We start from the raw sequence: 23684 nt of genomic DNA on the forward strand, positions 1-23684 counted from the left end.
TCTTTGTTTGAATTCTGGAAGTTCCCCAATGTGAACCTCATGGACATCAGGCTCAACACCTTCGCCCCCAGCTTGGATGGACCCTGATGGGATGGATGAAATGTCTTCACCGCCAGATGACCCACCACGCCCACCATCCACAGAGCGCCTCCAGGACCTCACTCTCCCCACAAGCCTCCCCACTAGCCGCAACGCTTTCCAGTGCAGCTCCTCATGGGCGGCACATAGGCAAGAGTGATCTTGTGTTTCTGTTGTGGTTATTTTTTTTTTTCTGTTTTAAACAAGAGTCATCATTTTAAGTAAAGATTGACTCTGTTTCCCGTTGTCATTTCCTTGTTTCTGTTCCACTCTTTAAGAACAGGATAACCTCTTTACATTAACCATGAAGGCACAGACCTTCAGCTCACTCTTTCGTGTCTCTCCGCAAGGATGAGGACCGTGTTTCTGCCCTGGGCATTGGCAGCCCTCTTCCTCCTGGCCGATGTGGCGGTTTCAGAAGTCTCAGCACTGGGTAAGCCATGCTTGTTGTGTGGCTATGTGGCCACTTGTGTGAATAAAATGTCCTTTATTTTAACCAGCCTTCCTTCTTTCCTTCCTTCCGTCCTTCCTTCCTTCCCAGCTTTCAGTGTTTCTCTTTTGCAACTGTTGTATTTTTCGTTTCCCTTTGCTTGTTTTTTTCGTAACAGTAACAAGGAGCATGCACGTTCCCAAGTCTCCACAGGTCTGCTCACCGGTTTGCAGAGGGCTCGTGATGGACCGAGCTGGAAAGCATTCGGTTCGAATGCACAAAATAAATAAATAAGTAAATGAAAGAGCGCGAGGTCTGCTGCGTTGAGATTCTGGGCGGCTTCCCTGTTGTTTCTTCCAAGAGCTCAAAGGCATTTTGTTTAAGTGACTATAGACCTGTCGGGGATGAACTTGTGTCACCCCCAGGAAAGGTGAGGATGTCTCTGCGCCTGCCATGGGCTTTGAAGCCGTCCATCTGTGGGGTCATCCTTGAAGCCCATGGCCGTGTCTCCTGAAGGGATCCCAGCTCCCACCTTGCTGTGTGTTCTCAGGACCTGTTCCTGGGCTTTTATCTGGAACATGACCACCAGGGTGCATGCTCCTGGGATACGCTTTGCTAACATGGGTCCCCCGAGAGAAGGCAGGTGGGAGAGATCCAACTACGGTGGGTACGGTGGGGCAGGTCTCGTGCCCAAGGAGGTCTGATTGGATTTTGTAATGTGGGGGTGGCTCAGACAGGAGCCGGGGAGGACAGTTTAGGGACTTGGAGTCTGTGAAGTGTCCCCTTCACTTGCAGGATATCCTGCAAACCACCCATGGAGGTTTATAAGTCCCCATGAACCCCATTTGCTATAGTCTTATAATGGTGCCTCGGGGTTCCAGCAGACACAGCAAGGAGTCCCAAAGAGCCTGTGTGGGGGTCTCCCAAGGCTGGGGCTGCATGGGGTCTAACCTAATTCCTAAACTGTGCGACACCCATTGGTCCCTAGTCACATTCTCAGATCAGACCTGCCATGTTCCATGATGCTTTGTACCCATATTTTACCTCCTGTGAACCTGAAACGCCTCGTAGGTGGTTCCTACATCTCTGTCTCCCTCACTGACACCCCAGTCTCGGAGTTACACGAAGAAAAGCACAGGTTAGACCAGTTCTGGGTTCTGATCCATGAGCAGGTGCATGTGGGGACCGTCCGTACCCAGAGGTGCCCAACACACTCAGACCCTTTCTGTAACTATTATTTTATTTCTATTTTATTTATTTTTATTCATTTAAATTCAATTAGCCAGGGTATGGCTTTCTAGTAACTTGTTAGAAAACACTTTGTGAACAAGATTTGGGGTTTGCTTCCTTTTCTTTCAATGGAGTTGCCTTTTCACCCCCAAGACGTTATAGGCATAAAAGCCTTGAAAACTAAGTAGTGGGACCTGGGGTCCCACAGGGGCACAGCGTTAGGAAAGCTCCTCCTACTTTTCCTGTGAACCCAGAGTCCGCTGAGGAATGCACTGGGACACCCAGTTGTCCCAGGTCACAGTGGCCAATGGCAGGAGTTAGGATCCCATAGACGTGGAAGGGGGCCCCATTTCCTGTGGGATGACACACCTTTGGCCAGAAGGAACCCGTGAGTTCACAGACCTCATGTGCAGATTTAGGAAGGGTGAGGGATCTCCAATTATGATCAGATGCTCCCCCCACACGCAGTAGAGACTAGAGGCTCAGGTGTGGGTTACGATGGGAGGGGAAGAGGGAGAGGGCTCAGTACAGGTGCTCTCCCACATGCAGTAGAGACCTGACACTCAGGTGTGGGTTAGGGCGGGAGGTGAGGAAGGGAGTGGAAGGTGACGCTTATCTGACAATTTCTGATGTTCTGATGGTGGTCGTGTGGGACACGTCTGGGCTTGTGGTTGTCGGGACAGTGCCGTGTGAGTAGACCAGGAACCACCTTGCAGGTTGGTGACATTGAGGTGACCGTCCACGGGGGAAGCCATGGTGGGCCACCAATGTGCCAGTGATGGCAGCTCTGTAGAAGGTCTCCCTGGGCACCTGCCTCCCTTGGAGATGGGATGGACCCAGACCAGACACCCCGCTGCCTCTGTACCCAGGAGCTGGGAGGACCCTGGCTTTCGTTCCCACCTGCCATTAGCGGCGTCCCTCGTCACGGGTGGGAGAGATCTATAATCAGGGCTCCATGCGTGCATAATGGAGACGTGGGTGCCCGGGTCACAGCCGACGTGGACAACCAGAGGAACAAGGGGAGCCCTAGCGGGGTCGGGTGGACCACAAGGACGTGGCCGACTGGCATGAGATGGATTCTGGAGGGTGTCCAGGTGGGGGTGGGCCTGGAGGGGGACGCCCCGGTGTAGCTGCCTTTGCATTTGCGTGTCGGCTGCCCAGTACATAAAGAAGGAAGGAGGGAGAAAGAGAGACAAAGAGAGTCCAAAGCGTAGCATTCCTAACAGTCACCTCACCAGAACGATGGCACTTTAACGGGATGTCCCTCTGTCTGGTATCGCGGGGACCTCGTCAGCGTCAGCCAGGGCTCAGCAATGGTGTGGTTTTGGCCAACCTCCTTCCTGCAGACAAGCCCTGGGTAGGGGCAGATGTGGGGCTTCCCATCCCATCAGGGACCTGCCTGTATATGGGGATGACACTTGAGTCCTGTGTCCTCGCAGTTAGGACAGATAAGAATGGTTCAGACTTTCCCACCTGACTAATGTCCTGGGTCCCTGTTGTCTTCGTGCTTGTCTTTGTGTTTGTTACCTTGAGGCATGCAGGCCCCAGGAAAATGCCTCTTGATTGAAGGGCCTTTCTTGCTGTCCCTCCTCCCACGCCACCGGCCGCTTTGATCAGACCTCACATACTAACCCCGGAAATACCCAACCCTATTTTGGGGCGGAGTCCCCTGGGAACCTCCAAACTCCTCGTGAGGTACTTGAATCATCTTTTCTGTAACTCTCGGTGTGCAGTGAACTGAGACCCGGGAAGGAAATTGTTGGCGTTTCAATGATGCACCTGCAGGAGGCTGTCCCACTGTTTGCAAAGGCGTCAGTCCCCGATTTTCCCCGCAGCTCTGGGAGGGTGATGGAATCAAAGGCACATCTGCAGATTTGCTGGGTCCTTGACATGGGTGGGGGGCTGTTGGGGCAGGTTCCCATCTCCAGACCTTTGAGGAGGGAACCCTGCTCATCGGTGTTGGCGGAAAAGGTCTCCATCAAGGGAGATGTCCACAGGAGCTGGGATGGGACAAGAAAGTGAAACAGGACATGGTTTTTTGTTGGTTTGTTGTTGTTGTTTTTTGTAAGCAGCTCTACTGGGATATAATTCGTCCATTTAAAAGGCACAATTCAATGAATTTTAGGAGATTCATAAACACATGCAATGAGTTTTAGAACATTTCCATCATCCCAAATGGAAACTCTCGACCCAAGAACCCATACCACCCCCTTCCCGATCCCGTCCCCAGCCCCTTGACAACCGCTAACCTGCTTTCCATGTCCGTGGATTTCCCTCTTCTGGACATCCCATATTCATGGTGTCCCCACGGTATCTGACCACTTTTTTCTGTGGTGTCTGTCAGTCAGACTCGTGGGTTCATACTTCAGCCGCGTTGTAGGGCAACTGGGTCCTTTATTCCTTCTGATGGCTGAATGATACGTTGTCCTACCCATGGACCACAGTGACTTTGTCTGAAGACACGGCTTTGAGAATTTGGCCCGCGGGCACCTGGGTGGCTCAGCCCATTGACCATCCCATTCTCAGGGATGGCTCAGACCATGATCTCAGGGTCTTGAGATCCAGTCCTGGGTCGGGCTCTTAGTCTTCTTTGAGATTCTCTCTCCCTCTCCTCCTCCTCTGCACGTGCTCACGTTTCCCCTCTTCAAAATAAATAAACAAATCTTAAAGAAGGAGAAGAAGAAGAAGAAAGAACTTTGCCCAGATAGCCCCAGACTAGAGCACCTGCCCGATCAGCATCAAAACAAGGAAGCGAAATTCATGTCAGCCATTCGTTGGGGTAGATGCTCCCAAGTCTGGAGCGTGAGCGATGACTTAGGAAATATCGTGAAATTATGGGGTCAGATACAATTTTTTGCAAAATGAAGTTGCTTATTATTTTTTAAAATAATTATTTTCTAAAATAAAATTAAGTTGCTTATTCTTTTTTAAAAATGGTGATAGATACAATTTTTTTTTACAAAATTGAGTTGCTTATTCTTTTTCAAAAAAATGATGGTAGATACATTTTTTAAAAAAAATGTAGTTGCTTATTCCTTTTTAAAAAATCATCATAAACTATGTATAGAAGATTCCTTCTTAATCTTTCTTAAGTGCACAGGTCAGTGACATTAAGTATATTCACAGTGTTGTCCAACCATCTCCACCACCCATTTCTAGAACTTTCTCATCTTCCCAAACTGAAACTCTATCCCCATGAAACTCTGACTCTCATGACCTCTCCATCCCCTGGTTCTATCATCTAGTGCTTGAGGGGCTCTGCACAAAAGTACGGATTTTCGATACAAGTGAACTATTGATGAAGTCCGGCAATCAGTGTCCCAAGGATCTTTCTTTGCTTCCTTCTCTCTCTGTACAGACAGATTCTATCACCGGGGCTGCCTGCATTATAGGTCCTCGGGTTAATTTGCAGTTTTGTGCCTTTGCCTCTTGACATGTCCAAATCAATTCATCATATCTGGTAAAATCAATATATACTTTCTGAGCAACAATTACAGGGGGAAAAAAGCACAGTTTTGGTGTCCCCACGTTCTTTTTTGTTGGGAAGCTGACATTCAAAGACGGGGACCCTGGAATCACCAGAGTGAGATGGCATCGCTCAGTGGAAACAGTGACACCAGGGTTGCTAATAACAGATAGACCCATGGCCCAGGAGTGTGGCTAGTTCCTGGAGAGTGGGGGATGCTCCTGGCCCTGCTGGGGAAATTTAGCAAGAAACAAAATTGCTTACCAACCTAGAAGCCTCATCCACAAAGGTGGAAGAGAGAGAAAATCCACCCCTTATTATTAAATGAGCATTTAACAAGAAGGCAATACACACCACACACAATGCACTAAAAAGATCTACAAAGACAAGAATTCAGCAAACACAGAAACCCCTTTTTTTAGAGCTGGTGGGCACCATGCATGACACACATACTCTGGGAATAAACAGTTGCTGGTTCTCAAGTGCGAGACCCCCTAGCACCATTCGTCCCACAAAGTTCTCCCTAATTTCACCCGGTAATTGGAGCGACCATCTGTGTTAGCTAGTTGGTTTTATCCAATGGGAAAGTAAACTCCTATCTTTACAACAAGATGCTGTTTTATAACTCGGAGCCAGACTTAACCCTCACACAGAAATGGAACATCACATTCCTTGGTATTTGCATTTCCAAGAGTTATTTTCCAGGTCTCTGAGAAAGATAATCCTGGGCCCTAAATCTGGGGGAAAGCTTACGAACGTATAAAAGGATTTGCATGTATGTCAAAGAGATGCAGAAAAATCTTACAAGTTTCCTAAAGTTCTCCAAGAAAGGGAAGGGAAGCATGTCTTCCTTTTTATTTAATTAATTGATTAATTAATTTATTTTAGAGATGGAGAGAGCACAAGCTGGAGGGGCAGCGGGGAGGGAGAGAGACTCTCAAGCAGACTCTGCTCTGAGTGTGGAGCTTGACCTGGGGCTCCATCTCAGGACCCTGAGATCACGACCTGAGCCCAAGGCAAATGCTTGACCTACTGAGCCACCCAGGTGCCCCACATGTTTTATTTTTAAACTGGATTTGCCTTTACAGAGTACAGGGAAGGGCAGGGCAGGGGTGAGGACCCAATGTGGAAGTAGAAGTTCCCTTTCTGTTTTGCAAACCGCACTCAAGCCCTTACAGATGGCTTGCGAATCTCAGACCTGCTTTCATGCCCCACTGAGGAGTTTGCTTCAAGAGCACCATTTTGTAGGATGAAAGCATTTTGTTGGATCAGCAGAACGCCTTCCACGCTCTCCTTCTCCTTCTCAGAGAAGTCTTGCTCAGACCCCGGTGGCGAGAACCCCAGTCATGTCCCTCACCTAGACTCCAAGGGAATGTCAGAATCGATTCTGGACAGTTAGCAACGAAGCAACAGACACACGACGACTTCCTTTTCTTTCCCCTTTTCAAGTCTGATCAAGTTGCCAACTCTCCCGGCAACTGGCTCACCATATGGGGGAGGTAATGAACCACAAGAACATTTCTCCTTTCCTGCTGATGCCCTGGGGTGTCTCGTTTATCCATTAGACATCTTCCACAGACAGGGGTCCAAAGATCTGTCGTAATGTTTGCTGAGGACTGAGCTGTACACTCCCCTCCCTTTCAGAGCCTTCGAAGGTGTTCGCCATAAGACATGGGCACTAGTTCCTCTTCTGAAGGTCAGGGATTTCCAGAATCTAGGAGGTCCTTCCCAACATCTCTTCTATTTCTGGAACCAGTGGATCAAGTTTCAGATCATCTACTGTGTGATCAGTGACGTCAGGAACAATGGTCAGCACAAAACAGAAGTATTCTGTACACCTCGGGCATGAGAAAGTCTTCGTTAAAAACTCAAAGAACATTTATATCCTTCCTTCTACCTTTGATTTTCAGAAGTCAGGGTAGATCCAGAGTCCCATAATGTTGTGTGTGTGGTTTTTTATTTTTTTTTTTAAGATTTTATTTATTTATTTGAGAGAGAGAGTGAGGAGAGGAGCAGAGGGAGAGGGAGAAGCAGGCTTCAAGCTGAGTATGGAGCCTGACAGAGGGTTCAATCTCATGACCCCAAGATCACAACCCAAAGCTGGATGGTCAATCGACTGAGTCAACCAGGCATCCCATCTCCTGGGATAAAAATCCCAGAGTTTATGATGGGATTTTTCACAGAGTTCAACTTCTGTATTTGTGGCCAATTCAGCACATCTTTCCTGAGCATTTTTCTGCGTGTTGAGTACAGGACTGGGCACTGTGGGTGACATAGGGGGCATCAACGACATTGGAAAAAGAAGAGTGTAGATAACATAGCTGACAACAGCACAGAGAGGACTCGTCGGGGTCTCAATGAATGGCGGTCACATTGCCAAAATGCAGGAAACTGAGACACAAAATATGCAGATGGACAATGGCCAAACAGTCTAGGAAAACAGAGCTCTGATTCACAACCTGCCCGGGAAACCAGCCCCTCGAGTTAATATCTGACAACTTCCCTAATTTTCATCCCAGCTCCCAACTCTGAACCAAGCGCAAAAAAACCAATTATGCTCGTCTAACCAATGCCACCAGACACTCTGCTTCTAGTGAACCATCTGCAGCTCCCCCTGTGCCAACAGCCTCCATCAGGACAGACTTGAGCGTCCGTGCCTCACCTCCACCCCTGCCCGGCTATGAGGCTCTCCCACTCCTCCGTCTGCCTTTGAGTCTCTGTCAAATGCAAGGGATGGTGCTCGACTCTCTGGTCCTGAAAGCTTCAAAAAAATTGTCTTCTGCTTGTTTTCATTTGGGTGGGCTTTGTTAATTTCCACAGAGTGGATAGTCATTGGCCAAATGAAAAAGAATATTGACTGGAGATCTTGAGAAACATGTAAGGGAAATACAAGATTGGATTTGCCGAGAGGCCATGATGAGAGAGCATGGTTAACTCCAGACCACGAAGTGGAATGTGGCCCCCTGAATATTCAGCAGGCCAAACCATCCAGCCCAGAGACCTCACAGGGGGGTTGAGCAAACAGAGCTAGGGCAAGGATCTGTATTGGCCTCCTGCTTGATGGGTGGGGGAGCTGAACACAGCACTGAATGTGGAGTATGAGTTCCTGACCTAGGGGCTTCCAGACCCTCCTTCTTGGCATTTGTGGACATGTATCTGTTCACCTTCCTCTCACCCACAACCTGCTGGGTGTTAGAAATGTGTCTATTGATCCACTCATCCATTCATCCATTCATCCATCCATCCATCCATCCATTATCTATCTACCTACCTACTTATCTATCTATCTATCTATCATCAAACCTATATCTATTTATATCTAGCCTATCCATCCATCCACCCCTATATCTATCTATCTATCTATCTATCTATCTATCTATCTATCTATCATCATCATCTATCTATCCATCACATCTATTGATCCATCCATCCATGTCTATCTATCCATCTACCCATCCATATCTATCTATATATCCATATATCCATGCATCCATCATCCATCATCCATCCACCCTTTCATTATCTATCTACTTACCTACCCATCCATCCATCATGTTTTATCTATCTATCTATCTATCTACCTATCATCTATCTACCTGTCCTAATACTTCTTCTAACTCAACACCACTGAGTTCATTCTAGCCTTCCATATTCCCAAAATTGTTACTCCCTCCTCTGACAGTTGGAAACTTGCCTCTTGCTACCCACAATATCACAGCATGTTTGCTCAATCCTAGAATACACGCATTCACGACTTTCACAATGACTAACATCCGTGAAAATCAAAAGTACCCAAGACTTTCACTTGAAAAGCCAAGACCAAAGGACTCATTTGTCTGCAAGCTTTTTCTCAAGTTGTCATGTTTGGTGTTCTGAGTGAGACAGTGAGTTGAGTGGCTTGGGGACAGTGTCTAATGCCCCCCCTGCATGCCCCCAAAAGATGATGTCATCAGACACACAGTCGATACTCAGTAGCTGCCCGTCATATTAATTAATGGTCATTATCTCTTGCAAACACAAGAAGAAAAGGGGCTGTAATCTTGCTGCTGGCTTATGCCTCTGTCCTGAGCAACCTTTATATATCTGGAGGCTCTCAGTGACATAATTAATGCCTGGCTTGTTTGTGAAAATCTTGGTTTTCTTTGTCCCTTTAAACCATTCTTTCATTTGTACGACAGAAGTGCTGATGTCCTTTGACATATTTCCATCTGTTTTCAGCATAGCCTCAAAAGATCCTCTGTTTGTCTCTTTTCACCCAGAAGGAGCATTGCAACTTCAGATTATCAACTTTAATTTCGAAACCGTGCAGGTCACATGGAATGCCAGCAAGGACTCTGGGACAAATTTGACTTTCCTCTATAAGTAAGTGCCCTCAGGAAGGGAACATCCTGCCTGTGTGCAAATATTTCTTCCTCTGAGACCCCAGCCATTGGGAGGGCCTGGTCGTGAAGGTGTGAGGGATCAGAACGTTCAAGTGTGAATGTGTCTGTTCTGTTTAGGCTCGAGCCCTCGCCACAACAGCAACCACAGATCCCCAAGCCTCCTAACCAAGTGATGGCCGAGTTACACTCAAAACTACCTAGATTCTTACCAGGACACCCAGAAGGTGTTTGTTCACCCAGGACCATTTGCAATGTCTCAACAGATACCTTCAACAGGAGCCCTGTTCCCTTGAAACGTGCTATGCAGCCATGGCAAACATTAACCTTCTGACACTTTCACACCAGCTCACCAGCCACCACCACCTCCCAAAACGTGTCTCCCTGTCATGGGCTTTTTTTGTCTTACATGCTCAAAGACATGGGTATAAATGTGGGAGGAAAGGATTCTCTAAATAATTTAGTCCTCATTCTGTGAATGGGAGATGTGTGATGTGTGATTGATTCTTTGCCGTTTGATAGCATATGACACAAATGGGAAAGTGTACACAAGAGGGACAGTTTAAGGTGAATTGACTGGGAAAATAAGCTTTAAAAAAAAAAAAGTGCTGGATTTCCTAGGCGATCACACAGGTAAGTCACTTGATCATCAGTTTCTTCATTATAGAAGACACAATTCTTCATTGAGTCATTGCTTGGATTTGAGGACTTAAAGACAGAGCCTGAACTGGTCTTAACTGGGAACCGTGCTTTTTTCTTCATATTGTACAAAGCCCCAGGGAGATCTCTAATCTTGGTACCTCCTTATTAAAGTGCCTGCTCAAATCAGGGGCATGGTGACTCTGCAAGTCAAGCCGTATTCGTTACTAGTTTTCAGGGGTGGCCATAACAAAGTGCCACAAACTGAGCAGGTTAGAACAACAGAAATTCATCCTCTTCCAGTTCTGGGCACCAGAAGTCTAAGATCCAGGCAGGGCAGGGCCACTGAGATCCAGGCGGGGCAGGGCTGTGCTCCTTCCAGAGGCTCCCGGGAGGGTCCTTCCTGCCTCCTCCAGCTTCTGGGCTCCAGGCATCCCTGGACTTGTGGCCACGTCCCTCCCATCTCTGCCTCTAACTTCATGTGGCTTCTTCTCTGAGACCGTGTCTCATCTTGCATCCCTTATAGGGATGGTGTCATTGGATTTAGGACCCACTTTAATGCAAGATGATCGTATCTTGATATCTTTCTTTTAATCACATCTGTGAACACTATATTTCCAGATAAACTCCCACGCACAGAATCCAGGGATTAAAACATGAACATGCCTTTTGGAAAGCCACCATTCAACCCACTAAAGGGGACATTCAAGAAGGTTAACCTTTTGAGAGAGAATGGATGATTTCTGTTTGGGCAGTTCTTGCTGTGCTTGTAAGAAAGGGTCCTTGAAGCTAGTGAAGGGGGTCCCCAATCTGAGTCTGTGGCAGAGATGTGGAGCAAAGGAGTGACCCATAGATGTGTGAAGATATTATTTTCAAAGACCCTCTATGGCTGAATGGGTCTCTTTTTTTGACCGCAGGTTAAGCAGTGATGAGACCAGTAGCCAATGCTCCAACTATATTCTTCAACAAAGTCACACTGCCGGATGCCTCCTGGAGGCAAAAAAAGATGAAATTCTGTGCTTTTCCATCTGGAATGCAACACATCTCCTTCTCACCAAGTGCCAGTGGATCAGTGCTTACTGTAAGTACCAAAACCGAACTCATTGCCCAGTGCTCCTTTCCTACTCCAACCTAGAAGAGACTGGCTTTCTAGAAAATCTATCTTGATAGATTGGGCAAAGATGTGGGCAAAGATGTGGCATGACACTCTGCCCTCCAACAGAGAGAGAGAGAGAAGGACATCTTGCCCTCCATACCACCCCATTGGTTTTTCTTAGGAGTGTTCAGGGTTGGCTGTCTGTCTGGGGTTACAAAACAGTGTCAATGAAATGACTACAAACCAGATGGTTTGAAACAACATAAATTAATCATCTCCCAGCTCTGGAGACCAGAGTTGGAGATCCAGGTGGGGCAGGGCTGCTGAGATCCAGGAGGGCCAAGGCTGTGTTCCTTTCAGAGGTTAGGGGAGGGTCCTTTCTGCCTCTATCAGCTTCTGGGGCTCCAGGCATCCCTGGGCTTGTGGCCACATCCCTCCTAGCTCTGCCTCCATCTTCATGTGGCTTCTCCCCTGTGTCTGTGTCTCTCCTCTTCTGTCTAAGGACACTTGCTCTTGGATTTAGGGCAACCCTAATCCAGGATGACCTCATTCTATCTTGATGATATCTGCACAGATCTTGTTTCCTAATAAAGCTGCTTTCACAGTACCAGAGGTTAGGACTTGAACATATTTGCTGGTGGACACCATTTAACTCACAAAAGCATTCATTTTCTAGAAAGGAGTCCCATATGGCATTGTCCATGTTCTGTCCTCATTTTAGTTTGCTGGGGCTACTGCAGTGAGTTACTACAAAATGGGTGACTTAAGACAAGAGAAATTTGTCCTTCCGCAGTTAAGAAGACCCCAGGCATCTGAGATCAAGGTGTGGCCAGTGCTGGTTCCTTCTGGAGACTCTGGGAGATAATCCGGTCCATGCCTCTCTCTTGGTTTCTGTGGCTGCTGACAACTCTTGGTGTTCCCCAGCTTGTAGAGTCATTAGCCCCATTTCTACCTCTATCTTCATATACCCTTTTCCCGCTGAGTGCTTCTGTTTCCTCTTATGAGGACACCAGTTAAATAGGATCAGAACACACTCCAGTAAAACCCATCTTTTCGTTAATAATTATACCTAAATTTATCCCAAATGCAGTTCTCTTCTGAGATATAGGGGCTAGGACTTCAACATACATCTTTCTTTAAGGGGACACTATTCATCCTGTAAGATACGTAGGAGTTTTTCACACAACCTCAAAGAGTTCCTCTTACAACATACATACAAGTCCTTGGAGCTCTGGTTCAAACACATGCTATAGGTGTAATAAGGACAAATGACCCCCCCAATGCCAATCTTATAAAGTATTAAGGGAAGGATTCATGTAAGCAGAAGAACATGAGTCTAAGAAAACTTACAACGATAATTTTAGAGACATGGGATCTCTGTAGAGGTGGTGATCATTTTATTGTCTCTATGTCTTAGTGAAACCCAGCTCCCCGAAAGAGTTGAACTTCCAGTGGCATCAGGAAGCCATCACAGTGACCTGTTCTGATCTCCCCTACAAGCGTCTCCTCTACGAAATCCAGTACAAGAGTATGTTCGACACTGAGTGGCAGGTGAGTGGGGTGGCATCTTTTTCTCAGGGCAAGTGTGAGTAAGAATCCTCAAGTGTTAACTGAGAGAAACATGGAGAGACACAGAGACAGATGTTGACATTTATGTTAAGGAATTGCTTATGAGATTATAGGGACAGGCAAGTCTCAGGCCAGTAGGCTGGAAACCCAGACAGGTTTCCATTAGGGTCTTGAGACTTCTCTAGGAAACTCCAGTCTGTCCTCTCAAGGCTTTCGACGGGGTGAGTAAGGCTCACCGACATTATAGAGTAACCTAAATTTGGCTGATTAAAAACATTGGTCATTTCTAGAAAACACCTTTACAGGAATATGTAGGCTGACACTTAATTAACTGGGCACCAAAGCTGGCCAAGGTGACAAACGAAATTCACCATCATCATACACTGTACCACCCAGCCCTCTTTGTATGCTTTTTGAACATACAAGAACCTTTCTGGTTCTGTGTATATGGGCATAATCTATGGAATACATTAAAATTATGTGAAGATCGTATGACCCAGGGGCTCGCAATTGTCTTCCAATAATGAAATGACCACTGTATAAACAAGGGATTAAATTCCTTGCAATAGCAGAACTGGAACTAATGGGCAAATCCTGCAGAGAGCAGACGGAATCACCCAAATCATGTACAGTGAGATGCCCATTCCTGGAGGTGCCCAATCTCTGAATTTGGCTTGAAGGGGGTCTCCTAGAGGTAAGGGTCTAACATGACAAGAGTAGTTAAGCTACCTGGACTATGAACTCCCTGCCAATCTTAGAATTCAGGGATTCCACAATTCTGCAAGTACACTTGTGTCCGTCGAGCTCTGTAGACTTGGATAATGAGGTCGACCAGAAGGACCATATCTCATAGCACCATCCAGGAAGTAAAGGGTAGGTGAGTGTGACTGAACATCTCAGCCCAGGACAGTCAATACCTACCATGGTTACAGGTGTTGGGAGGGATTTTCTTCAACATTCCTTCAAGATATATTTATTGAGTATCTACTCTGCCCCAAGCACTGAGGACATAATAGTAGCACCTAGCGAGGGAAACTTGTGGATGGAAATGATAATACATGAAAAGCATTGAGTAAATTCACTCTTACTATGGGCAGTCTTACCACTAGGCACACACGTACTACTCACTTACTACTCTTCCTCATTATTATTATGTTCACTGGTGTCTGGACCAGGCACATATGTGGAGACAACAAGGGGATCTGTCAACAGACGGGAATTTCTACTCTCCTAAAGTGAACGCTCTGTAGCAGGAGGCAAACCCTAAGTGGACGCATTGCCTATGCGACACATGCCAAAATCTGGAAACGGTACAATAAAATGCAGCAATAAGGATAAAAGTGAGAATACCATTGTAAGGCAGTTAAAACAGGAGGGGACCTATCAGGAAAGAGAAAAAACTGACCTATTGCTGGTCTAGTAGAATGCAATCACTGAGATGAGATTTGATGAAACTCATCAAAGAAATACAGATTAAAGCAACAGGTGGGTACCAGATTTCACCTAAAGACAATGCTAATAATAAAATGTGATACTGGGCAAGGATGTTGAGCATTAATAAACTTTAGGAACTTCTCCTGGTTTTGATCTGTTGAGTCCCTTTTTAGAAATTAATCCCAGGGAAAGGATTGAAAATGTGCATGAGGTTTTATACACAGAGACATCTATTGAAGGATTATCTAAAATAATGACAAAGCATTGGAGGCCTCCTCCATGCCATACACTAGGAAGAGAGTCAAATTACGGTACATCAATATGACAAAATATGTAAGAGCCACCAGTTATATCATGGAGCTAGAATGAAGGAGGTTTTATGTTTTTTTGTTGTGTGTTTGTATGTGTGTATGTTTTCTAAAGTTTCCAAAGTAAACATGAGTAACTTTTGTATTCTTTCCAAAAAGTTAGTTTTTTTGGAAGGAGTAAGTTTTCACCAAGTAATTCTTTTTTTTTTTTAAAGATTTTATTTATTTATTCAACAGACAGAGATCACAAGGAGGCAGAGAGGCAGGCAGAGAGAGAGAGAGAGAGAGGAGGAGGAGGAAGCAGGCTCCCCACTGAGCAGAGAGCCCGATGCAGGGCTCAATCCCAGGATCCTGGGATCATGACCTGAGCCGAAGGAAGAGGCTTTAACCCGCTGAGCCACCCAGGTGTCCCTCACCAAGTAATTCTTAAAAACATACGTAGTCGTGTCTGTTACAAGGGATGGTTTCTTCTTGGAGGGGCATCTAGAAATTGTCGCTGCATTTGTTTTTGCTGTTGTTTTTGCTAGGCCGATAGAGAAAGTGCAACAAGAGTGGGAATGCTGAAAAGTAGGAATCTTATGTGACTCCCTAGTACAAGGTTAAACGGTTTAGGTCAAGTCATCAATCACCGTGTTTGTTTTTTCTCTGCAGTCCAAGGAGGGAGAAACCTGCAATGTTACGACAGATGGCTTGGATGCTGAGAAATGTTATTTCTTCAGGGCCAGAGTGAAAACGATGGAGTCCAGCTATGGCCCTGACACATACCCAAGTGACTGGTCAGAAGTGACACACCAGCAGAGGGGGGAGCTGAGAGGTAAGGCTTGTCACACAGCAGTGCTGTACCTTGTCTTTTAGGGGAGGGAGGCTTAGGGGCACCTAAAAATGAATAATCTCACCTCCTACTTCAGAGATCAGTTTGAAAGCAATTGTTTCTCTCTCCAGGCTGTCTACCCTTTTGGGCTAATTTTCATTTTTATTTTTATTGAGAGCAGCAATAATAATAAGTGTTATTTATGAGTGTTGTTAGGGTGATGTAGGCATAGATTATAGATATACAAATAGATGATTGATGACATAGATGAATAGATAATGACAGATGGGTAAATAAATGATAGTTGGTAGATAAGTCAATAAATTGGTGATGGATAGATAGATGGATACATACATACATAGATAAATAGATATGGTGGGTGGGTGAATGAATGGATAGATGGCTAGGTGATAGATGGAAAGATAGATAGATGATGGGTGGATGGATGGATGGATGAATAGTTAGATATGGATGGATGGATGGATGGATAGTTGGATGGATATGAGAGATAGATGGATAGAAAGATGGATGGACAGACAGATATATGATAGATAGATAGATGATGGATGGATAGATAGAATGAGGAATGAATAAATGGAAGGATGGATGGTTAGTTGATATGGATGGATGGATGGATGGTTGGATGGATATGAAAGATATATGGATAGATAGATATGATGTAAGGATACATGAATGGGTGGATGGATGGATGGATGGATATGAAAGACAGATGGCTAGATAGATGTATGGATAGATAGATGGATAGATAGAATGATGGATGGATAGATAGAATGAAGGATGAATAAATGGAGGGATGGACAAATAGTTAAATATGGTTGAATGGATATGCGTGGATAGATAAATGGATGGATGGATGGATAGATGATTGATAGATAGATACATCGATAGATACAGAAGACAAAGGATAGCCAAAACCAAACCTCAGTATCCTCAAACACCGCTGGTAACACAGGTACCTGACAGCAGTGTGTCGACTCTACCCACCTCCTGCAGTGACTGCCTGAGATGTGACTATCCAGACATACCATCTCTCTTCCAGGGATATTTGCCACGGAAATCAAGATTTGCAGACATCGCCATTTATAAAAGGAAGGAAAATGAGACATTGGAGACCAGTTTACTACCATCCTGAAAACTGACGACATTCATTCTTTTTTCCTTTAGATTCGTGCCAGGAGAAAAAGCTTTTCCCCAAATTTGTTTTAATTTCTGGCATGGTTGCTTTGCTGACCGTGTTCCTCCTTCTTCTGTCTTTATGGAAAGTACGGAGGTAAGGATGTGTCTTCTCACCGGTCTTGTCATACACATGGGAGAGAGGGCTTTGGTTGCCATATGCCCATGAAGTAGAAAAGAGAAAGAGAATCATCTGATAGGGTTATTGAGGTAGCCATCACGTCCCCCACAATCACATTTCGCCAAGAGTGTCTTACAAGAAAATTGATGGAAATAATGCCAAAAAATGCCGGGATACTCGGGCTATTCATTGAGAAATAGTGTCATAGAGACAGGAGAATATATGAGTGTTAACTCCTAGCAGAGGCTTAGCTTGTTTCCAACGTAGATCCCACTGAGCTGTGTCCATCTACTGTGTTAGAGTGACTGGTGCTTAAAACAGTTTTCAATTGTCATTGAGACTTATTGAGCTTTTTTTGTTGGGTGAAGGGGATTAGAATTGCACATAGACCCTTGTCTGCTTCTCAAACCCAGTGACAGATACACCCACACAGTATTCTCTGAGCCCGCAGACAGCATCTCAAAAATTATTAAATAGCTTTTCTTTGCTAACCTTCTTCACAACTTGACCACTGCTATTTTCATCCTTATGTAAACCGACTTGCGTTGTACCAAGGCGTCTGGCGGATGTGTGAGGGTACCAATGTCCAAGGTAGTGGGCACCATCTTCACCTCTTAGGATGAGGTTTCCATAGTGACACTGGGGGTCACATATAGAGAAAGACAAAGGACCATCCTGGAGCACTGAGGCTGGGTCTGTGCTAGGGGAAGTAGGACAACTGCCACGGGCCCCCTCAGGGCCTGATACAGCAAGGGAGGTGCATCTCCTAATTCTTGCAGATTGTCCGTGACCTTTCCAGCATCATGTCCTCTCATTTACCTGCTCCAACAGATGCCACCCAAACAGTGCCCTGCTGCAGAGGAGATGAAACGGCAGATCAGGGTGTCTGCTGGTGTTCTAAATACAGAGCTGAAAATCTCCCCCAAGGGAAACTGAGGGGCACGATTCCTGGAAAATACTAGCACTTGCCCTGTCTTCAAGGGAAGCCCGTATTCACAGTGAGGGGTGAAAAGTCAACTATATTGGTATCGGTGTCCTAGGGCGGCCGTAACAAAGGACTAAAGATGGGGAGGCTCAAATCACAGGCATTAATCCTCTCCCAGTTCTGGAAGCTGGGACGCTGAGATCAAGGTGTGGGCAGGGCAGATTTTCCCTGAGGCCTCTTTCCTTGGTCTGTAGACACCATCTTCTCCCTTTGTCTCCTCTCCCTGTGAGTACACACATCCCTGTAATCGCTCTCTCTTTTTATAAAGTCTCCAGTCATTTCAGATTTGGAGCATAGTAGATTAGAACCTCTTAAGTTCTTTCCCGGGGGGCCTGTGAATTAAAGTGACCCAAGATAAATTAACAGGGGAAACAGCATGTTTCTTTCTTTCTTCCTTTCTTTTTTTTAAATATTTAATTTAATTTATTTTATTGCTTCTTTCTTTTAGAAAGGGTTCATCTGCATGTAACTTTTACATCTGGCTTCATTTTTTTAAATTAAATAAGGCATATGTTTCTTTATTGATGTTATAATTTTACATGCAGGGAGGAGTCACAGACAAGAAGTGAAAACCCAAAGTGGCAGTTAGTCTGGGGAGCTTATATGCTGGTTTAACAAAGGGCAAAAATTGTGGAGAAGTTGTTAGGCAGAGACAAGGGGGTCTGAAGGTCTACGGGTAAATTTGGGGAAGCTGACTAGGAAATGTTTAGATAAAACTAATGGTAGAGAAAGATTGTCTATGTGGAAATATATCAGTGGTAAAATTTGTTTTCCTTTTTCCTGGTTATGAGAGGGGGGGGCACCTTTATAAAAACAAATTTCCTTTGCAAAATGGGAAACAGATGCCTTGTTTTTAGGCAGGTGGGGAAGAAGACAGAGCTTCTTCTATATGTCCTATATCTTAACAGCCATCAGCCCCAAATAACCAATGGTCCAGGGGGCTTATCGTGATCACCATCAGGCTCCTCCCTTAAGACTCTGGGATCCTTCATTATGACCACCCGAAAAGCCCGATTTCCAAACACAAGTCGCAGGGAGGGTTATGGCTTCAGCCTATGAATTTTGTGGGGACACCATTCAGTCCACTGCCTTAAGGAAAGGGAAGGAACAGTCCCTGTGTGATGGGAATCGGTATTGTGCAGGAAGGGGGTCCGTCCCTGTAACCCCACACTTTCTTGGTGGACGGTGTCAGGGGCATGGTGGGAGAAGGGAGCCTGGGGAGCTGAAGGAGGGAACGTATGTCTTGACAAGGAAGACATTGTTCTATCCAGGAGCCACGTTCCTGAGGGGGGACTGTGTCCCCATCCTTGTCCCCTTGAAAGCCCACAGCCCCGCTCCGCAATGCCGGCCCGCCTGACCATGCTCTCCGTGTCCATTTCAGAGTTCAGAAGCTCCTCATGCCCATGGTGCCTGATCCCAAATTCAGCTTCCCTGGGCTCTTTGAATCCCACCAGGGTAACTTCCAGGTAACTGCCATCCTCCCGTGCTTGTCCTACGGGATTTCTTTGTCACGCTCTAACACCTCCCCCTGCACCCTGTTGAAAACCCACATTAATTCCAGCTGCCTCCTTGGGTGCCTGTAAGCCTCTTCTGAACCGAGGCCCCCCTCTTCCTGGTTTGCTCTTGGGCAGAGAGATGAGGTCGCTAGAGGGTTTCAAGGGGTGGCTTCTCTTTCAGTCAGCCCCAGAGAGCGGTGCCCTCACGGGATTTTCCAGCCCAATCGCCTTTTCATCTCACCAGGAAGTTGTGTTCTTAATGTGCTCCCCCCGCAGAGCCGAAAACAGACCAGAAACTTCCGCTTTTCAACTGTGTACAATCGTTATTTCATTCCCTTGATAAAGGCTCGTGGAGGCCTGTGAGTTGTTGGGAATTAGGGAGACGGGACTAGCTCCCCGACCCCGGAGCTCACCAGATGGTGTTGTCGATTTTAGGGGACAGTGCACCGGAAGTTGCCTGGTGCTGCCTCCATCCAGAGGCTTGAAACAGCAGCAATTAATCATCTCCCTGTCCTGGAGACCAGAGTCTGAGATCCAAGGGGTGACAGGACCACTGAGATCCAGGCGGGGCAGGGATGCTGAGATCCAGGCAGGGCAGGATCATGCTCCCTCCTAAGACTCCAGGGGAGCGTCCTTCCTGCCTCTTCCAGCTTTTGGGGCTACAGGCGTCCTTGAGCTGGTGACCGCGTTCCCTCCCATCTCTGCCTCCATCCTCTTGCGGCTTCTCTGCGTCTGTGTCTCTTCTTCTGTCTCTTATGGGGACACCGTCCTTGGCTTTAGGGCCACCCTGATCCAGGATGGTCTCATCTCTGATTCTCCACTAGTCACATCTGCAAAGTTGCTATTTCCATATAAATATACATTTACAGGTTCTGGGTGTTAGGATGGGCACATGCTTATTTTGGGAGGGGTGTGTACTCTCCTACCTCCTCCAGGAGCGTGTTTGATTTCAAGACTACTTAGATGTAAGGGAGTTTTAAAAAAAAGGGGGGGGGGAATTTTTTTTCGCTCTACCCTCTTATGTTCTGTGTTCAGGGCCTGCAAATTAACCAGATGAAAAAATCAGATTAACAGAAGAAAACGTTTATTTCATATGCACGTGAGGGTGGAGGAGGGTTCACGGAAAAGAAGTGAAAACCCCAAAGAGGTGGTTAGACCTGGGGGCTCCTGTGCCATTTTCATGAGGTGTGATAAAGCCTGGAGAAGCAACAGTGCAGAGGAAAAGGGAGGGTTGGGCCTCTGGGTGGCACGTGTGATGTGGGAAGTGACTAGGCTGATAGTAAAGGTTGTTGAGTGATAGTAAAGGTTTGTTTCGCAGACAGAAGCTGTCTGGGGTGGCCAGGGCTGTCTCTGCCATGGTAAAGACACCTTTGCAAATGCAAATCTTTAAAAGGAAAACTTGTGGCCAGACTTTTGTGCGGAAAGGGAGAAGGCGGAGAGTTCCTCCCATGGCTGTTGTTTTTTAATCGCCTTCAGCTCAAAATAATCTTTTGTCCCAAGTCCTTTATGGTGGGAAGGTGGGTGATCCTGATCCTTTTCTAAGGAGAGAGGAGAGAATTAGAACAGAGTTCTCACGACAGACAAAATGAAAAAGGAGATGGGGGAGGCTGGGCCGGGGGAGACCCCCCGTCAGGCAGGAGCAAGGACACTCCCCCTGTTGGCACAGAGTCTCGCAAAGCCCCCTGTCCCAGGTGTGCCCCCGCCAGCATCGAGGACATCCCCGGGGGCTTGTTAGAATTGCAATGTCTGGAGCCCACTGCTGAATGATAACCCCAGTCACAAGACTCCAGGAGACTTGCAAACACAATGAGTTCGAGAAGAGCCATGCCAGAAGGCGTATTCCTTGCCCTGACACGTTTAGAAGGCCACGGAGGTTTTGCAAACAGCTTTCGAGGCCGATGATACAACGCAGGTCTAAAAAGCACCCTGGGCTTAGCTCAGAGATGCCAGACATGAACGCCAGTGTTTTTTGTTCCCTGGGACTGGTGTTTCCCCCAGAGGGAGGCTGCCTGGGTCCCAGGGATGCAGAGCCAGGGGGCACGAGAAGAGAGGCATTTCCTTGGGTTCACGATGCCATGTTTCATCCCCACAGGAGTGGATAAAGGACACCCAGAACATGGCCCACTTGAGTAAGATGGAGGGTGCAGAGCAAGAGTGTGTCCCAGAAGAGGCCCTAGTTGTCCACGTGGTCAAGAATGAGGCTGAGATGCCCATCATGACGACCAGCCCACTGTGCCCACAGACGGAGGAGGAAGAGGCCTCCGGGGACCCCAGCCAGCTCCCTTGCCAGCCCCTGCAAGGTGGTGAGGAGATTTCTCTGGGGGGCTTTACGTTTGTGATGAGTGACAACTCATATGTGATGTTGTGAGGGCGCGCAAACTCAAAAGCCAGCATTGAGATCTATGTTGAGCTAGGGTCCCAAGGAGGAGCATCTAGGGGACTCAACACCATGGTAAAGAGAACACAAACATGGCCAGTGTCTGGGGGAGGATAACTGAAGACCCCTGACGCCACGCCATTGCACCTGCTGGGTCATCTCTCGTCGCTACTTGAGGGCTCAAAGGCAAAATCACCGTAGATGGGATCCCGTGCATTGGAGTGTTTCCTGCTTTGAGCTCGCATCTCCTTGTGCCTGATGTTTTCCCGTAACTCGTAAGGAAAGATGACCGGGGTGCCCCAAAACCACCTTCATCCGTGCATCTCACCCACGTCCTGCCCTGACATTTCCATTCCTGAGCGTTTGCTCTGCTCTTCCGACCTGCAGCACACGGACCCAGAAGCAGAGCTCCCTGCTCCTGGGTGAGAAAGGAGCCCTGCCTTGCCAATGCCAACCAGCCACCCATCTCTCGCTCTGAGATGGAAAGACACCCACTGTTCAACCCCTGGGCCGTTGGCTTCACAAGACTCTGTGTTTCTCAGTGTCTACCCTCGTGGCCTTTACTCCAGAGACAGCCAACGTTACGATGCCGTGCGCAGTCACCGAAAGCGTCCTGCGCTTGGGTGCCCATCTCCTTTTGTGAGTGCAAATAAAGAGACCAAAGAACAAACTGGCTTGAGTTTTACTGACTTCAGTAGGTTGTGGGTGTTTGTGTAGACGGTGGAGAACACTATCAGCTTTATCCCCTTGGGCTTCAAGTACGGGATGTTCCTCGGTTTTCCAGATGGTGGTTCTTCCCGCTGGCCCTGATGGAGGATGGAGGATGGAGGCAGGTTTGCTGTTTGGAGCCAGGAGCCCGTCAGGACTTCCCCTCCTGTATTAGGGTGACCGTAAGAAACACCCCACATGGGGGAGACTTCAACAATAGGAATTCATCTCTCAGTCTGGAGGCTGGGAGGCTGAGATCCAGGCGGGGCTGAGGCAGGTTCCTCCTGAGGCTTCTCTCCTTGGGTGGAGACCCCTTAATCTCCCCGTGTCCTCACATGGTGGTCTCTGTGCCTGTCTGTGTCCTTATCTCCTCTTCTTATAAGGACCCCAGTCCTATGGGATCAGGGCCCCTCCTAGTGACCTCATACCTGTGTGAAGACCCAGTCTCCAAATACAGCTGTCTTCTGAGGTCCTTGATGAGAGCCTCAACATATGGATGGGCTTCAACCCACAACAGCTCCCATTTAATCGCAAGAAGAGGTGATGTTTGGAAACATGATCCATGCACCATGAGGGTCACCCATTGGGGAGGGGTCAGGGAGTCTGTGCGTATCGTCCCACGCATACCCTCTGCTTCCCGTTCCTGTAATTACCACCATTTTGCACTGGAGAGACCCTTGCACGAGCTACCCCAGCACAAGCAGGAAACCCGAGGGAGGCCTGTCGGTCATGGGCAGGACACCTTGGAGACGCAGGTGCATCATTTGCTTATCCAGTAAAAGCGTTGTGCTCTCGTCCTCACCAGGGACGCCACATTCAGCACCTGCTCCCGTGGGGAGGGCGGTATGCGGAAACAGGGACCAGAGCAGGGGCACCGGCATTTTCCGGTGATGCTGAGCAGCCTGTTTTCATCACATGGAAAGCGGGGTTTACGCCAGCTTGGAAAAGGCCCCGTGTTCCACGGGCTGGAGATGCTCTAGTCCACGCTGACCTGGCCTTTGGTGGCTCACGGCCACCAGCCTCCAAGCATGACGTGCGTGTTTCAGGGCTGGTCCCGAGACGGCAGACCGCTGGGTGCAAACGCCACTTACACGCAACTGTGAATCAGGCAGTCATGGCATTTATTCTACGAGGGAAAATGAGCTTAAAGAAGGGAAGTATGAATCGTGCGATGCTAGGCGGGGGTGCATGTGCTGGGATCTGCCGTGGAGACGGCAGACCGCTGGGTGCAAACGCCACTTACACGCAACTGTGAATCAGGCAGTCATGGCATTTATTCTACGAGGGAAAATGAGCTTAAAGAAGGGAAGTATGAATCGTGCGATGCTAGGCGGGGGTGCATGTGCTGGGATCTGCCGTGGAG

The 23684-nt window shown here is 47.3% G+C and overlaps 1 protein-coding gene across 1 annotated transcript; it reads left to right on the plus strand.

Annotated features, from left to right (window-relative positions):
* The first annotated feature begins 429 nt into the window (after nucleotides 1-429).
* Nucleotides 430-21823, plus strand: LOC111157190 (cytokine receptor like factor 2). The gene is made up of 8 exons (XM_022518479.1): nucleotides 430-511; nucleotides 9464-9566; nucleotides 11140-11303; nucleotides 12736-12869; nucleotides 15281-15443; nucleotides 16626-16731; nucleotides 19122-19206; nucleotides 21329-21823. Exons 1-8 carry the CDS (start codon nucleotides 430-432, stop codon nucleotides 21602-21604), a joined length of 1113 nt encoding a protein of 370 aa, XP_022374187.1. The 3' UTR covers nucleotides 21605-21823.
* Nucleotides 21824-23684: the final 1861 nt, after the last annotated feature.

Source organism: Enhydra lutris, unplaced genomic scaffold (assembly GCF_002288905.1).
Source record: "Enhydra lutris kenyoni isolate GAN:26980312 unplaced genomic scaffold, ASM228890v2 scaffoldscaffold52, whole genome shotgun sequence".
Taxonomy (NCBI): Eukaryota; Metazoa; Chordata; class Mammalia; order Carnivora; family Mustelidae; genus Enhydra; species Enhydra lutris.